Here is an 18,167-nt window from a genome sequence, read left to right as displayed (position 1 = left end):
TCTCTTCTGCCACCAGCGAGGGAAAATTCTCTGCTTTTAAAGGTCCGTGTGATTAGATTAACCCACCCAGATAATCCCCCCTTTTTGGTTCACCTGCCATAAAACAAAGCAGTTGGAGGAGTGATCTCATCACGCTCACAGCTTCTGGGGAATCCAGGAGGTATGGAATCTTGAATAGGGACCATTTCTACCAAATGCAAAGTACATTTCCTCTCACCCAGAGTTCCTGAGAGTCTTGTGCCATTACTGGATCAGCTTAACCTAAAATCTTATCTATATACCTTAAAAGACCCAAATCTTACCTTCTGAATCATCTGAATCAGGTGCAGCTGAGGAAGGTGAATGAAAGGACTTAAAGATACTGGTGAAGTTTTTACTTTCTACTTGAAATGGTAAAATATTGTTTCTCAATAGACTGAAAAGTTACGTATGTTTATTGTGATCCCTCAAGCAACCACTGAAAAAACTATACAAAGAGATCTAGTCAAAAACACTAAAGTTGAATTTAAAAAGGAAAAACAGAGAAAAGAAGAAGAAAAAAAGTTGGAAAACAGTAATTAAATGGTAAATCTGAATCTAAACATATCACATTAAATGTTAATGGTCTCAACACATCAGTTAAAAGAGCATGGGTTGGTTTTGAAATTGGGCAAATCAAGTATGAATTCACTCTTGGCCACTTATTACTTACCTGGCCTTGTGTAAGAACACTTGCTTCTCTGAGCCTCAGTTTCTTCATTTGTAAAATGGGAATAAAAATCAAATGTACTCAGAGGGCTGCTGCAAAGATGAAATTAGGTAATTATACAAGGAGCTCAGCACATCCATCTGTTTAAAAAGTAGAGGAGATATTTGCTCATATGTACAGAGTATCTTTGGAAGGACATACAAGACACTGATGTCACTAGTTTGTGGGAAGAACTGGTAGGCCGGAGGACAGGACTGAGAGGGAGATTTTTTTATTATTATTACAGGTCCACAATCTCTTATCTACATCTAAAATCAAAAGAGCTCTGAAAACCAAGTGTTGTTGGTTGTTTTGTTTTGTTTTTTCATAAGATTGGTGCCAAACCTTGTCTGGTAGCAAAACCTGACCTGAAGTGACATGAAGCTCCTTATATATTGATCTTGTGTGAATTCACATTCATTCTGCAGAAATGTTAGGGTTGCAGGGTGCTACACAGCATTTGCTAGGTGTACTCATCTGACCTTTCTGAAATACGAAAAATTCTGAATTCCAAAACACATCCAGCCTAAGATTATGGATCTATGTATCCTTTGAATTTTGAGTTCAATCTGTGTATTCTCTTGAATTTTGAAACTGGTAAAAGCATTACCTATTCAGAAATTGTTAAAACTAAATTTTAAAAATTGTTAAAACAGAAATTTTAAAAACTAAATTTAGCGTGGTGCCTGACACAAAGCAAGCTGTCGGTAAATATCGACAGCTGCTGTTAATCCATTCTTCCAGGCCTTTCCTGTCAACAAATCTGTTCATGTCCAATACTACACTTCACCATCACAGCAGCCCCTGCGAGTGTTACTACTTAGATTTTACATCTTAAAAGACTGAGGTGCAAAGGTTTTGTGACAGACCCCTGCCAACCAGCTAGACAGTCCCCCACCCAGAGTCCAGTGCCCATCTCTGATTCCCAGTCCTGAGGCCTTTCCAGTTCCCCAGACCACCTCAGCCATTAGGGTGGCATCAGCTGGATTTGTGTGCCCAAGAGTAGTGTGTTGTTTTTATCTAAGAGGAGAGGAGAGCACGTAAGGAGGAAATCATGTGTGGTCAGGATCACCCCCAAATCCCTTAGAGGGGCCTTTTTGAGGTTGGGCCGTGCTGTCCAGTGGGCCCAGCTAGGCAGTTGTGCCTACAGAGTTTAGCATACAGCACTTTTCTTCAGTTGATTACCAGATGAAGTTTTAGGGGCTTGATTTTAGAGACCATGTAAAAAATTAGCTTTTATTTTCAATCTCTAGAGCTTCAGCACATCCAGGACTGAGAATGTTTTATAACAGGCTCTGGGCATATACAGAACGAGCTCACAGAAGTGTGTGTGTGTTGCAGTGAGACCGTGTTGAGTGTGAGCCTGAAGGATAAGCCATGACAATTTCAAGTACAGTTTCAAATTGTTGGGGTGGGCCTGGCAGCTCCCTTTCTATCCTCCATGGTTCGGTGTTTCTTCTCTCCTCCCCACGCTCTGTGGCCCAGGAGAGAGAAACAGAGATGGCTCTGTGTTTCGGGAGCCAGCAAGGCTCTGCTCTCGAGGGCATTGTGATAGCCACTGTAACCACTCTGTTTGCTGCCCTCTGGCACCACCTGGTCTGTCCAGTGAGGCAGGTTATTGGGAGGCCACCAGAAACTTTGATTGCCAGCTCCATGAACCATGGCTTGGGGGCAGTAACCTAAGTCAGGAAAAATTGCTTCCCTTGGAAACCACGTCCACCTAAATGCCAACAGCCTGTTCAGCCCAGTAGGTAGAACTTAGTGAAGAAGCACCTACTTTTGGATTTTTTCCCAGTTCTTTAATTAATGACTTCTTACCTGTGAGCTTAGATTTGCTGCTTTTCACAAGGCTTTCCCAAGGTCTGGCAGGAACCTGCCATGCCCCAGAACTGTCAGGTTTGTATTGCTCACCAGGGCTCCAAGCAGATTCCAAAGCACATTTTTTTCAAATACCAAATCTTTTTTGTTTTTTTATATCCATAGCCATATCCTTTATGGAAAAAAACAGGAAAGTATAAAGAAGAAACTCCACCCAGGTGTAACTGTCACTGTTTATAGTTTCAGTTAATGCATCTTTCTAGTTTTATTTATACACACATACACGCATTTTTCACACTTAATTTCATAGGCTATTGATAATCCCCTTTTCTCCCACAGTTAACACTAGAGCATAAGCATTTTTGCACATCATTTTAAAACAGTCTAAAAGAATGCTGTTTCCATGGCTTCATTACCATGATCTCCCTAACTGGTCCCAATTTAGGGCCAATATAGTTCCCTTAGTTAAAGTCTTTATGGTGATACTTTAATTTGATTTATGTATTCTGTCTTTAAGATGGATACCTAGACAGAAAATTATCAAATCAAAGAATGTGAAGATACAGAAGGCTGTTGAAAGACATGTATTTTGTGTGTATATATTAGTATAGGCTTGATCCACAAAGTATGCACTCAGTTATGCTCCGTATGCTCCGGCTCCTGCAGTCTCAGTGTGGGCAAAACTGGTTCTCGGTGGGGATGAAAAAAAATCCTAGAAGTTACAATAGTTTGTGGCCATCCAATGGGCCACAGTACATAAAAAGATGTACAATGTCTGTGATATTAAAATTTCATGCAGGGACCACAATAAAAAAAAGGTTGAGAGCACAATTCTAGCTGTATATGAGCACCCATCTCACTCCATCCTTGGAAACTTTCCAATCTGAGCTTTTGGGTTTTGGTTTTAGAATAGTATTTTTCTGGTCTAAGTATTTTTGGTCATTTATACAAAGTTTAGGAACTTGAGAAAGATATGAATAAAAAATTTATCTGTTATTGTTCATATATTTTATCTTTCTACACTGTCGGGAATCTCCCATGTTTCTAGCTTTGTGTCTGGCTCTTTTCACGTAATTGCCATTATAATATCTTCAGTGTTAGTCTGTGCCAAGGACCCCTTGTGTTACGGAAATATCCCTTGTCTTTCGGTCTCATGCAGGGGCTTCCCCTGTCCTCCACACCTGGGAGAACATTTGTGTCCCTGCAGGCATCAGGTTTGGACCTCTGAGAGCCCAGGCGCCTGGCTGCTCTGGGACTTTCAGTAATTGTCCCTTGTTTGTTTCAGGTGTGATCCCCTGGGCCCATTTGCTGTCGGGGGAGAGGACCTAGACCCCTTTGGGTGAGTACTGCTGAGGAGATGGCAGCAACACGACTCGCTCTCATGGCTTTGCAGCCCCAGTTCATCTTCTAATTTTAGAGCTTTTAGTCAGTCTTCCTTTGGGGTGAGGGAGGCAGTTGTTCCTGAGTGGCTGAGAAATCATGGCTGCTGTTCAGCGCTGCCGTGCCCGGAGCGGTACAGGCGGGCTTTGGGTATTGGGGCGGGGCTGAGCAGACCTGGTGGGCTGCTCCTCTCTTGTTTTCTGATCCTGCTTGTCCTGGTGGAGAACAGCAGCTGTCCCTTGGATGGAAAGACATTACGGGGGTTTCTCAGGTGCAGACTGAAGAGCACACAGTGGCTCTGGACGTTAGGGCAGTTCAGGGCTATTCGAGGCCACATCAGTTAGTAAGGGAAGTCTCTGATTCCCACTAGACTCGGGTGTGGTTCTTGTGTACCACAGTTACAGCCTCAGCTATGCGCCATCTACTCTGAATCCTTCTAGATTCTAACCTGCTGCAAAGTATCCTCAACTTGAGCATCTCATTTTTTGACAGTGGGGACATTGTATGTCTTGTTAAGCTTGAACAGTGGCCTCAAAGTTTAGGGAGCATCAACTCATTCATCCTAGTTTGAGCCATGGAACTCCATGAGGGACAGATGCTGTCAGGAGCCAAACTTGAGGCAGTCATCAATTTCCCTGAGGCCCGTGAAGGAGATAGCCAAAAAGCTCGCATTATAAATTGTCTCAATCATAAGTCATTAGACCTAAAGTAATACCCTGCAGAGCCTTGTGATGGTTCTGCACTGACCTTGACTTCTGGCATGTGCCAGAGCCCATGTTCTTGATCAAATTGCCCCCCTTGGGTATAGGACATGGCAGGGATCTCAATTTTGTGGGTTCGGGGAGCCTGTAGAGCTGAACGTGCAGGCTGGGATTGCCAGAAAAGGTGTGCTTTTTGTGTTCTTGCTCTTGCCCACTCCTCCTGGCACTCAGGCAGCCATCCATGCGTGTCTGCTTGAACCTTCCAGGGTAGACGTCCCATTCTCACCACCTTCCCCACTTCTCCAAGGGCTGCTTACCACACCTGCTTACCCATCTTTCCTTCTTCCCTCAGGTGTCGGAGAGGTGGCATGATTGTGGATCCCCTGAGATCTGGCTTCCCAAGAGCACTTATAGACCCATCGTCAGGCCTCCCAAACCGGCTTCCTCCAGGCGCTGTGCCCCCAGGAGCGCGCTTTGACCCCTTTGGACCCATTGGAACCAGCCCGTCTGGGTAGGTATTCACTCGCTGAGAAGTAGGACCCGATGACAGCTCAGCTCAGCATCGCAGGAAAGAAGGCGTCTGACACCAGGCGCAGAGTTGCCACTAGCTCTGTCCTCTGCTGCCAAGAGAGTGGAGTCTCCTCCACACCCCTACCCAATGCCTCCATGGAGCCTTCCAGGAGCTCCCTACTCCTCACTGCCTCCCTTCCCCAGCTCCCCTCAGGGAGGACTCAGGGGAGGGGTTGCTACTCACAATTACTGGAATTTTTCTGTGTCCAGAACTCATTGGATCCTTATATCGACACTTGGTATATATTCCTGTCCACATTTCACAGATGCAGAAATCAAGGCCCTGAAAGATGAAGTTACGTATCCAAAGTGGGAGAATCAGAATTCAAACCCAGGCTGTTGGGCTCTGGAGCGCACGCTCTTAAACTCCACAAAGCACCACATCATTCTGGAGGGCAAGCTCCATCCATTCAGGGCCCTGTCTGCCTGTGTACCCCCAACTCTCCATCACCCCAACTCACCAGCCCCTCTTTCCATTCCAGACCTAACCCAGACCACCTCCCCCCACCGGGCTACGATGACATGTACCTGTGAAGGCCTCAAGAATGTAACATCCCAGCCTTCCCTCCACTCTCCTGGAGCTGCCACCGCTGGGCCCATCAGCAACCGTTTTCATGCAGGCTGGGGGCAAGGAACTCTGCCCATGTGTTTGCAGGCCAGCTGGGATTGCCTCCCCACCCCTCACCAGAGCCAAGGCACCTGCTGCAGCTCTCCACATGGCTGCATATAGGTCCCAAAGAGAAATCAGTGTGTGTCTCACCACCAGCTCCTCCCCACTTCTAGGGGATACTCCGGCAACATATATCCTCAACCCGATGCAGTCCCAGTTGCAGCGCTATAAGAACAGAATGCATTTTGGATGTTATTATTAAGAACCAAATGTCAATACAAAAATCATGTTGCCGGTCTCCTACTCTTCTTTACTGCTCAGCTCCTTCCAGTTGTGAGACTTGAGAGTTTGAATCTTTGAGGGGCTAAGTGACTCTTTTTGCCAAGGGCCTGTTCTTGCTTCTCAGTCACCTTCCTTTCATAAATTGCTCTTGGTCCTGACAGCACTAAGGTGGGTCCCGGTCTGACAACGTGGATGAAAATGAGTGACTGGAAACCCCATAGGTTACAAGGATGACTTTCACAAGGACAGGCACGTTGCAGAAAGACTGCACCATTCTAAAAATGGCAAAATCCTCCATTTCTGCTTGTCTGAGCCAATCCTCTGGGTCTGTCTGTGCCTGGGCCATGGGAGACTGAGAGTAAATGGAACAGACCTGGAGGCTAATCTCATTTTTGCCACTAACTTAGTGAGTGACCCTGAACAAGTCCCTTCCCCTCCCAGGGTCATCGTGCCCACCTACAAAATCTGAAGTGTGCCTTTCTTACTCTGAAATCTTCTGTGTCTGCTTCTATATATGGTGACCCCTAGGAACTGGGGCAAAAGGAAAAGAATGAAGGTTTAAGGCTTTGTGTGGCACTTACCTACAGAGTCTGCAACTCTGTGCCTCTCGTCCACCTCGGGGCCCAGACACAAGCATAGCAGCATGGGCTTCACCTGGGTATGGTGCGGAACTCGGGGCAAGCAGGGGAAGCCCCACCTCTGGAAGCTGGTGGGGGCTGGGGCGGGGGGGGGTTGCTGTATGGAGGAGCTCGTGATGTAAGAAGCAAGCCAGGAAGGCATTTCACCTTCAGGGAGCCCCAGCCTCTGGAAGCCTGTGCCCTCTGTCCCGGCCCACCTGACCTTTGGCATTCTCCGGATCCTTTTCAGCCCGAGGCCTGACAGACGTGGTCAGTGATGAACCCCTGTGCTGGAGTGGAAAGAGCACCATAGAGCACCAGGCTCAGAGGCAAGAGATCAAGGCACTAGTCGCTCACTCCACATCTAGCATTTCAGCCACGGGTGGGTCCTTTCCCTTCTCAGCTCCTTGGATTCCTTCCCCTAAATTATTGGCATATTATTTATCTGTGGGCAGAGGGCTGCCAGAGCCTTCCTGAGGTATCTGCTAATATGCTGTAGCCTGGGATTGCCTGTCTGCTCTGCCCAAGGGTGGGTTGGGGTAAACTAAACAGGCATATGTGCCCAGGATCGACCCAAGACGGAGGCTGGGCCTAGGTGGGGATGGGTGATGATGGTGAGTGGGCTTCCTGGGCATTTCTGGCAGACCCCACTTCAAACATTGATTTAACCACCTTGAAGCTGTTAGAACAGCTCTGCTCTGAAGAAGGACCCAGAGGTCAGGCAGAACTGCAAATGCAGCCATCAGTAGTCTTCTTCCTCAAGAGCCAGCAGATGGGTGGAATGTTTTTGTTTTGAAATTGGATCGTCCCTTCTACCAAAAGGGGCAATTTGCTCATAAAAACATCCTTCATTATAAAAGGAACCATTTTAAAGGAACATCAGAGCAGAAACCATTAGACAAGCAGGGATGATAGATAACTTTCAGGACACTGATTCAAGGAAAAGACAAGATTGAAACAATAAATCTACTTAGATTTCCTAGGAGCAGAGGTAGAAAGGATGGTCATATATATAATTCTGTTTTCTGAAAACAAACTATAGAGATTCATCTGCAGAATCAGCCATTTTTGACTGGGTCTCCTTGCATCAAGGACACTGAGGAACACAGACAATGTCACAGTCATTATGTGTGGGAAAGTGAATGGGGCCTATAGGAACTTCCAGATCAAGCTGTCGGTACGTGTTGTATGTCTGGCCACTTCCCTCCTTCCAGCCGTGGGTAATCACCAGGCAGCCATTGGGACTGGTTCAGGCATGTGTTTGTGGAACCTGAAAGGTTGGTGCCTTAACAATAAATAATCAGTACTTAATAACCTGCTCCTCTTTTTAAAAAATAACAGCTTTATTGAGATATAATTCACATACCGATAAAGTTCACTTGTCTTAAAGTGTGCAATTCAGTGTTTTTTTGTATATTCACAGTGTTGTGCATCCATCACCATGTCTAATTCCTGAACATTTTCACCACCCCAGAAAGAAACCCCATACCCATTAACAGTCACTCCCCATTCCCTCCACCCAGCCCCAGGTAACCACTAATCTATTTTCTGTCTCTAAAAGATTTGCCTATTCTGGACAAATCTCATACGTGGAATCACACAATATGTGGTCTTTTGTGTCTGGCTTTTTTCACTTAATGTTTCCAAAGTTCATCCATGTTATAGCATGTGTTAGTACTTCATTCCCTTTTATGGCTCAATAACATTCCACATTTTCTTTATCCATTTATCAGTTGATGGACAGTTAGGTTGTTTCCACATTGGGGCTATTTTGAATAAGGCTGCTATGAACACTTAAGTACAGGTTTTTGTGTGGGCATGTTTTCAGTTCTCTCGGGCCTATCATCTAGGAGTGGAATTGCTAGATTATATGATAACTGTATGTTTAACTTTTTGAGGAACTGTCAGACTGTTTTCCAAAGTGGCTATTACTATTTTACATTCCCACCAGCAGGGTAGAAGGGTTCCAGTTTCTCCACATCCTCACCAGTACTTGTTAGCCTTCTTGTGTATAGTCATCCTGGTGGGTTTTAGGTGGTATCTCATTATGGTTTTGTCTTCTATTAAAAAAAAAAAAAAAAAGGTTTGGCCAAAGCCAAGCAAGGAAGAAACCAGAGATAGTCACCCCTGGGGAGTAGCCTATGGCTTTGGTAATAGCCACCTTGACATGACCGTGGCTGGTGAGCCACAGAAGAGTTGGGTTTGACTTTTGGGGAATGTTCTATGTTGGATGTGATATAGGACAGGTCCAGTCCGTAGGGAAATTACCATGACCTTTCCAGATTCAGCAAGATTCATAGCATTACTTTTGCTTGGTTTGAAATTTGTTTATCCAGCGCCTTACAAGTAAAATAAAGGTCTAGTTCTAAATCCTTGTCTTTGGTGAAATGCTGTAGACCACATGTACCATCTCTGGCAGCCCCCACATCCCCACCTTCTCTTCTTGCCTTGTCTCCTTCCCAGTTCTCAGAGCTGGCTGTGTTTCTCATTGCATCACATTTGTCTACTCAGTCATGAGTTTCTGTCGACCTCCATGGTGAAGTCATGAATCTCGAGACCCTGACTCCCAAGAATGTATTATGTTCAAAATGGAGATTTTATAGTCCTATGCTGGATGGTCAGTACCTGCTGACATGTAGTTAGAAAACAGGTATCAAGCCCCATAACAACTTCATTGTTTGGATTCCAGCTTCCCTATTGCCTCCCTTCCTACTCTTGTTAATGACATTCTGTTACTGATCCATGCCTCTTCACAGAAGAAAAATTAGAATCTGTGGAGCAGTTAACATCTGTCACCTTCTAATCTTGTCTACTTGGTGCAGTTCCAGTGCGACAAGTCCCACCACCAAAGAGAGGAGAGGTCCTCAGCTTTCTGTTATAAAACTTACAAGCTTTTTGTCCACCATTGACTTTTTGCACCAAAAGAGAGATTCAAAGGCAGGCATCCAAGTCCCCAGCCCTTGATTGTTCTTAGGATTCCACAAGGTTCACCCCAAGTTACTCCTGTGCTGGGCCCCGAATCTGACCGAGAAGGTAGGCTACAGGAGTGGTAGGCAGTAAAAATGGTGGGCATAGAGGAGTGTCAAGATCCAGGTGACTAAGGATAGACCCTGGAATGCAGAGAGCAGCAATGACATGAGGTTTGAACTAGTGGCAGGGCCAGGTGGGAGGTACAAAGTGGAAGGTCCAGTCTCTGCTTAAGCTGATATTGCAGTCTAATAGAGATCGGATGACCACGGGAAAGGCTGTATTCCATATGAGCCACATAAGATGAGTGTTGTGAGTGTGACGGGTTCTGAGGGAGGAGAGAGTGGGAGGGCTGCAGTCAAAAGAAACTACTTCAGCTTTTTTAAACACGAAGGTTTGGATTACAGACATCAGCAAGATCACATCATCATTGCCATGATCTGGGGATCAGCAAACTCCAGAGTCCCACAACAACTGCCTAGACCTGCACTGGAAAGTGAATGCCCCTCATACTGCCACCTCGACCAAGTTCCAAGTTCAAGGCTCAGTTGCATGCATCTGATAGTTGAAACCTACATCACCTCAAACCATAGCTGCAAGGGAGCCTAGGAGAATGTTTTGTTCCCATTTCCTGCTTCTCCCTTCAGGAAGGCACATTAGGGACAGAGGTCTGGCGAGCAGTCTCCTGTGTCTGTCTACAGCATGGGCCACGATATAGATGGCACCACAGCCATGCTTCTCCAGCATACCAGAGCCTCCCAGTCTCCTGAGATGCATGCTCAAAGTACACAGTACGTCCTGGGCCCCAACCCAGACCTGGATCCAAATCACTAGGAAAGGGCCTTTAAGTCCGTTTTTTACAAGCACTACTCAAACCAGTCACACCAGAAACTTGTTAGAAATGCAGAATGTCAGACCCCACCCAGGCTTATTTAGTGAGAATCTGCATTTTAACAAGTTGCCCAGGTGATTCATGTGCACTTTAAAGTTTGAAACTGTAGTGTATAAATCTTATATCATTTTCCTTCACCTGGACATCAGGTGGAAAGAATCAAATCAGTCAGTCTTCTTGGTTCCTGGCATACTATGACTGCAATGCATGAATATAATGAATTCATGCAGGAACCCCCTCATTTGAAGATTTTCCAGTTTTACTCCCTATATCTATTCCCTTGCCCCCTTATCACTCAGATGTGTTTTATATGTTTTAAAATATGCACATAGCCTTGTAAAATAGCATACATTGTATCTTCAAATCATAACAACAATAATGAAGTACTATCCCCATTTTCTAGACCAGAAAAAGAAGGTTGGGAAAGGTCCAGTCATTTGCTCAAAGCCAAGCAGTGGTCTCAGAATCAGGCAGGTATGGGTGTGACTTCCGGCCCTCCCCTTGTTGGTGTGTGGCCTTATCTGCAAAATGAGCACCACCTCTACCTTTAGGGTTGTTGCAAGATCCAACCAAATAATTTGTCTTCTAAAAAGCTAGCAGGAGCTTGGTGGGTGCCAGTTATCATTATTACTGAGGCCATAAGACTAGGGGCTCCTGGACAAGAGGAAGGGGGCCTTAAGCTACCATCCAATGTAGAAAACAAGCATCTGGTGCCCCCAGTGTGCCAGGCTTTTCCTAGTCTCATAGCACACCTAGCTACTCGCAAGGTAAACACTGTTAGCAGCATTCGTTGAGATGGTGCGGGGCTTGCCCCTCCATGGGTGGCAGAACCATGAAGGGAACCTGGGTCAGCCTGTTCTAAAACAGTGCTCTTTGTAGTAGAACTGCTATACCTAGACTCCACACCCTGTCCAGCTGAGGAGCATGGGCAAAACCCATTCTTGAAGCTGGAAAACCAAGTCAGGACTTGTGTGATAAAGCAACAGGGCTGCACAATCCCCAAGATGGTCTAAGACTCCTAAGTCATTCCTGTTTGTGAAGTGTATCTCATGTTTTGGAGCACTTCCACCTATAGCCACAGCACCCGAGCACCCAGTCTGAAACCACCCAGCTCAACACCCATTCCACAGAGGAAGTGAACGCCCACAAAACCTCTCTATGAGAGTAAGCTCCTGAGAGGCTTCACTGGGCCCCAAAATGGCCTTGGGCTCCAGGCAGGGCTCTGTCACCTGACCCCAAATGATGCTCACCCCAGCCTTCTGAGTGGTATGATGGGAGCTGCTCTCCCCATTGAATAGATGGAAAAAGCAGGTCCAGAGCAGTTGAATGACCTTCCCAAGGCCATCAAGACCACAGAAATCCTAGTCCAAGGCTTTGCCAGTAAACACTACCCAAAACAGTCATGTTGGTCTCTGAATGACAAAAATATGAGAATCCCCTCCCTCTTCTCTTTCTCCTCTCAGCTAGGCTGCGTTAAGAGGAAAGGGGCCATATAGGTTCAGCACCCTGGTCAGCACCCCGCTACATGCAGCTGCGGCAGCCTTTGAGCCAGCATAGGCCAGTGTCCGCTGCTCCCCAATCCTGAGTGGCCCACCCTTAGGGACAGGCAGGCATCCCTAAGAGAAGGGGACCTGGACTTAGGTATCCTGCCTCCAGGACAGAGCCCTGCTCTCCGCCTCTCTTTCAGATTAGAACCACAGGAGCACAGTTTTATCCTGTAGGCTTCTTGATTCCCAGGACATAAATTCACATGAGAAACCTATGAAGAAGAGAGAGGGCCTGAGCCATGGGGACTCCATGGCAAGGTCCCTCCTCCTTTGATTGTCTCCATTAGTAAAATGGGATAAAAGTGGGCTTGGCTGCCTCCAAGATCCTGCTGATATGTGAGATTCCATGATTTAAGTAGGCCATGAGCCTGACCGAGTTCAGTGCTGCCCCACCTGCCCCCCATCTCCCCCACAAAGCTTCCCAACTCATGTCTAAACCACGAGCCTCAAAGTGGCAGCCCACAGCCCAGATCCACAAACATGCTCTGATTGGCTTGCATGTTATTAAGTTTGAGTCTCAACTCTGCTATTTATCAGCTATGTGGCCTTGGGAAAGTCAGTTAACTTGCCTCTGCCTCAGCTTCCTCACCTTTAAAATGGAAGTAATGGTAGCATCCACTCTCCAAAGTAGTTGTGAGATTTTATTAAATGAGCTAGTAGATATAAAGATTTAGAAGAGTGCCTGGCACAGAAAGGACACTATATTTCATTTAAAATTTTGATGATCTAATGTGTATAATGCATTACTGCTTCATTGAAATGTACAAACATGAAGTGTTTTCTTTTATCCAACTGACCTCTGTCAAATCCCCATCTCATCTCAGCATCTAGGGCCTCACCAATAACTACCTGGTCACTTTGATTTTCAAACTCAGTCTAGTCTAGTTGAAAACGTTCCAACATATGTCCAGTTCTCAGAGGTCTCCTCTGACCTCTTTTGAACCCTTGCTCCTCCACTCTGGTGGGGTGGGGATGAAGAGGGAGAAAAATGAAGTGTCTCTTCACTAGCCACGATGATGGGGGATCTGGGGAGAGGCGCTTTTATTCTAATTCTTACTGGGGTTTTTGTTTTTTTGATGCTGGGGTCTCCAGTAGACAACATGCGTAACTTGGGGAGTTGGTGAGAGCTTCATCCTGGGCTCTCAGAGAGGAGTGAAGGTCTCTGTCCAGTCCACCACAGGCTCTCAGTCCATCTGCTTCTTGAGATAGTATGCTGGGTGCATAGCCACCTGTGCCACACCACAGCTCCAGCCGCCTCTCACCTGCCTCCATCAACACTTGGAGCCCAGGAATACTAGGGTCCTCCACCTACCTTCAAAGGACTCAGAACACTGGGAGGGGATGCAGAACTGCCCTTCTCCCTCCCTAACTCCATCATCCCTTCAAGCCAGCATGGGCTGTTCCCATGGGCCTCCCACATCAGAAATTCTCCGGGTCAGAAATGGACCTTGTCTCCATGTTCACAATCACCTGCATGCTCCAGAGATACTGTTCAAACCCTCTCAGGAATGCTTTCCTTACGTTTTTTCATCTGTTTGGTGCTATACTTCCAAAACCTAGCACAGAATAGCGCTCAAGTCTTCATTAGAAGAATGAAGGATATTGGATGGGCAACACTCAAGGGGTCTGCAGGCCTTGCAGTTCAGCAAGCCTCCAGCTGGGAGGCAGAGGCTAGTCCACTTCTTGAGGGCACCCCTATCTCTATAAGTGACTTAGTAAGGCTGGGCCAGGGAGGGGAGTGGTAGATGTCTGGCCCCAGCAGGTGGCATCTCATTGAACACTCCCTAGTCCTCAGTTCTGGCCTGTCACAGTTCTCATCACTGGGATAATCCCTTTCAGCATCCTTTTACCCACACAGAGGTCCAGATGTCCAGCTGCTCTTGAAAAATCAGGTGCTCTGGCAACCCTGAGCCCGTCCACCACAGGGCAACAGCCAGCCAGAGCTGAAGCAGTGCCCCTTTAATCCTGCCACTGCTGTTCAATGCCGCCTGCTTCATTTGTGAATGTCACTTGCCAAGCCCTGCTGGCACTTGCATTTGGGCCACTGCTTTCATCTTTGATGGGGAAGGTTGGAAACTCTCAGGAGGAGAGTCAGATGGCTGGCAGGTGAGTCAGCAATAGTAACAACTCACCTGTGGGTGCCTAACCCCCAGGAGTGGCTTTAGTGAATGGAGATGGAGGCACAAGAATAAAAAAGAGGAGGATGGGAGACACTGGACAGAGAGAAGAAGTGGGAGAGGGAGAGAGATGGCCTTTTCTGAATGCCCTTTACCTAAAGTCATTATTGGCTCAGATGCCCCGCCACCTGGGAAGAGGTTGGCATAGCAGCCGCCTTCTTCCCCTGTCCTCCCTGATCCCCTGGGGCCAGCTTCTTGCCAGGAGATCCTTCCACTCACTAACTTTCCCCCAGGCCCAGGAGAAGAACAGCCACCACCTTGGCAGTCTGAGGCTGACCTCTGACAAGCTGCAGAGATGGAGGCCTGGAGGTCAAGGTCATGTCCTCTGCCTACATCTGGAAACCACAGTCCCATGGACTGGCCTCCCCAGTGCCAGTGTCATCCCTACAATGCACCTGCCATCAGATTCTTCCTGCCACACACATCTGCAAGCAATCATACAGCTGACTGTGAGTTCTTACCACATACCAGGCCCCCAGCTATGCACTATACCAGCATGAACTCAGAGTCCCCATAACAACGCTGTGAGTTAAGGACTGTGGTTGCCCCCACTCTATAGATGGCAAAATGCAACCCCCTCTTTATGCCTCATCTCAACACTCCAGCCCAGACCCTGCAGATCTTCCGCCCACTCCTGCCCCTCCCCGGTACACACTGGGCTGTCTTATGCTTCTGAGCTTATGCTCATGCTGTTCCTCACTGCCCGGAATACCTTTCCTACTCCCCATTCTCACCCCACACTGGATACTGCCTCATTGTTTAGGAATCCTATTAGACATCACTCCTTCCAGGAGAGCCTTCCCTACCCCCAACTTAATCAGATTCTTCCTCTGTGCCAATCACCCCACCACCACCACCACCACCGAGCCACACAATCTCAGCCCTCTGTGCACTGTCCTGTCTCCCCAGTCTGTGACCAACTCAAGGGCAGGGCCCATGTGTCCCCATAGTGCCTCACCCAGAAAAGAATGCAGATTAGGTGTGAATGAATGAACAACTGAATAGTTTACATTATTGAGTGAATTATGAAGTGCCAGGCATTGTGCTAAGTGCTTTAAAGTATCATCTCATTTACTGCTCACTGTGCCTTATGGGGAAGGTGCTGTCAATCAACAGATGAGGAGACAGGGGCTCAGGGGAATTAGGCATCCACTAAGCATCCAGGCAATCAGACTCTGGGGCCAGCGCCCTTATACTTACGTGATCGGCAGTCCTCAGTGGACTCCCTCCATAAGGGGGCTCTGTCCCCAGTCCCTCTGAGACTGGAGTAGGGAGAAAGCTCAGAAGTGCTTGGCCCCTGGGAGGAGGAAGGCAGTCATCTTGCCACTCTTTGTACCATTCAGATCTCCTGGGCCTGCCCATCTGCTTAAGGACAACCTGACCCAGAAAGAAGGTTGATTTGGGAAAAGGGTGTTGGGGCCACAGAAAAGAAGATACAGCAAGGCCAGGATTGCTACTGTCTTTAGTGGCTCTAGCCACTGGGGCACTGGCTCTCCTCCAAGGAGGGGGTTAGAAGCCTGGGGAGCCTGTTGACCAAATCCTACTCAACTCCACTATGCTCCTCCCTGACAATACCTAACACCTGGCCAGGAAATGCTAATACATTTCCACCAACAAGGAGCTCCCTACCACTCCAACCTAGGCAAGATCTCAGCAAGCTTCTCCTTCCCTTAGATGAAACTCACCTCCTCGAGGACATCAAGAGGAGTCACATCAAGGGACATCATTCTCTCTGGGAGAAACCACCAGACCCAACTGAAGGGTATCTCTGTGACTCTGTCAGTGCCTCTGACACTCCACTTTCCTCTCAGACAGAACCCTTAGACAGAACCCTGCCTCCTGTGGCTTCTTCATAATGCCTCCTTTCCTCCCCTCCTCTTGCCTCTCCAAAGCTCTCCAGACATGGTATCATGGTCTTAACTTCAGAAAGTCCACTTTTTGTGTTTCCTGATCCCCTCAGTCCCCAGAGAAGGTGGAGTGGGAAAGTTTCCAGTCTCACTCTGGAGCACCAGAGAGGTGGAGTGATATTTTCCAAAGGCCCACAGGGAAGGGGTGCCTTCCAGGAAGAAGGAGCAGCAAGTGCAAAGGCCCTTAGGTGGGAATGTGCCTGGTAATGTTGATTGTGCCTGCAAGGAGGCAAGCATGGCTGCAGTGGAGTGAGCAGAGGCTAGAGTGTGAGATAAGGTCAGAGAGGCATGGGGACAGATTGTATAGGGCTTTTATAGGCCACTGTGAGAGATGGACCTGAAGCTTATGCAATTTAGAGAGCCATCCTTTTTTGGAAAAAATCAAAATTACAAATAAAAGTTTGATTCAAGGCCTTGGAAGGAGCCTGTGCAAGTTAGAGGCCTGGATGGTAAATCTTTTGACTGGTAAGAATAGTGGCTTTTGCCTGGAGTGACAGGGAGCCATAGGATGCTTTAGAGCAGAAGAGGGACCTGACCCAATTAACCTTTGAATAGGATTCATCTGGCTGCAGAGTGGAACGTGAACTGGGGCGGAGGGTGGACAGGAGAGGAATTAGGACACTAATGAGCAACCTGGACCAGGCAGTTGTGGCTGAGGGGCGGGCAGGGATCAGATTCCGAAGGTGGAACCCATGACATCTGCTGATGGGCAGGATGGGAGGCGAGAGAGAGGTCAGAGGGTTGACCCTAAGCTTTGGGGCCTGATGCAGTTATCGCCAACTGAGGTGGGGAAGGAGAGTGAACACGGTGACTGGACCTCATACACAGGCCTCCATCTTATCTCTGATTTTCACCAACCCCCTCAAACCCCAAGGAGGCTGAGACTGAGCTTTCATTCTGCCCACTTCACAGATAAAGAAAACAATACTCAGGATGCTCAGAGAGGTAGAGTACGTTGCCCAAGGGCACACAGCCAATAAATGGCAAACCTTGGATTCAAACCCAGGTTTTACCAACTCCAAATCAGTATCTGTTCTAATACACTAGGAAAAGCAAGATTTGGGGAGCCTAGTAGTATGTTGGATGGGAGAGGCAGTTCCCACAGGTGAGGCACATTCCAGCCACCACAGGGTCCCCTGGGGCCACTTCGCATCTACCCCCAAAAAACCTGCAAAGAAAGTTCTCAGGACCCTATGCCATGCTCCTTCCTAACCCCATTTCTGATCCACTGACTGCGAGCTCTCAGCTGTAATCCTGGGGAAATGTCTTTGGCATCGCTCAAGTTCTCTGAATTCACTGAGAAAGTAGTGACTGCCTCTGTCCATTTTACACATTTTTTAAGGGAGTTTCAGCATTAGGATGCAAAGCAGGCTTCTCTGGCTTAGAGAAAACCTGAGATTCCTGGGATTTAATCTTCTAACAGAGTTAGCCCCTGAAAACAATTCATTGCATTTAAACTGATAGGAATTGATAGTCCCATCCACTCAACAGATTTAGTCTCCAAATGAGTCCCCCACTGTCACAATAATCCATTTGTCCTGGATTGATATTTTTATTATTATCATTATGGATTTAAAGGCCTTAAACAGCTACCTGGAACAGCTCATGCCACTTTCTGCATCCACTACTTGCTTGGAGCCTTGACTTGTGACTCTTTCACCATCTTGAGGCTTTGTTCTTTTCAAACCACACCCCTTCAATACCAGCAACAGAACCTGGCAGGCCAAGCTGAACAGCCCTTGTCCCCTCCAGCCCTCCCCCAGCCCCCTTGTGCTCGCAAAACCTGCCAGTGGGAGCAGATACTTGATCCGTTATAGAAGCTGTGATGTTACACTGCCCAGATGTTCAACCCACTAGAACGGAGGCTCAGGTTACAAATAATCAGGGCTGCTCTAGCTTACAGACCCCATACCCACCCCACCCTTCCACTCCTAAGAGTCAGTTAGGATCCATGGCCAACAGAGTAAGAAGG

At 47.3% G+C, this 18,167-nt stretch overlaps 1 protein-coding gene across 1 annotated transcript in view; it reads left to right on the top strand.

Moving 5' to 3' along the window:
* Positions 1 to 6,104, top strand: part of PSMF1 (proteasome inhibitor subunit 1) — a 33,458-nt gene extending 27,354 nt beyond the window's left edge. Inside the window, exons 5-7 of the mRNA XM_010960929.3 lie at positions 3,831 to 3,884; positions 4,979 to 5,137; positions 5,679 to 6,104. Of these exons, the coding sequence (XP_010959231.1) occupies positions 3,831 to 3,884; positions 4,979 to 5,137; positions 5,679 to 5,730 (265 nt within the window). The 3' untranslated portion in view covers positions 5,731 to 6,104. The remainder of the gene's footprint in view (positions 1 to 3,830; positions 3,885 to 4,978; positions 5,138 to 5,678) is intronic.
* The last annotated feature ends 12,063 nt before the right edge of the window (positions 6,105 to 18,167 follow it).

The sequence above is a fragment of the Camelus bactrianus genome, chromosome 19, assembly GCF_048773025.1.
Source record: "Camelus bactrianus isolate YW-2024 breed Bactrian camel chromosome 19, ASM4877302v1, whole genome shotgun sequence".
NCBI lineage: Eukaryota > Metazoa > Chordata > Mammalia > Artiodactyla > Camelidae > Camelus > Camelus bactrianus.
Note: the sequence above shows the minus strand (reverse complement) of the source record. Positions and strands in the feature narration are given on the sequence as shown.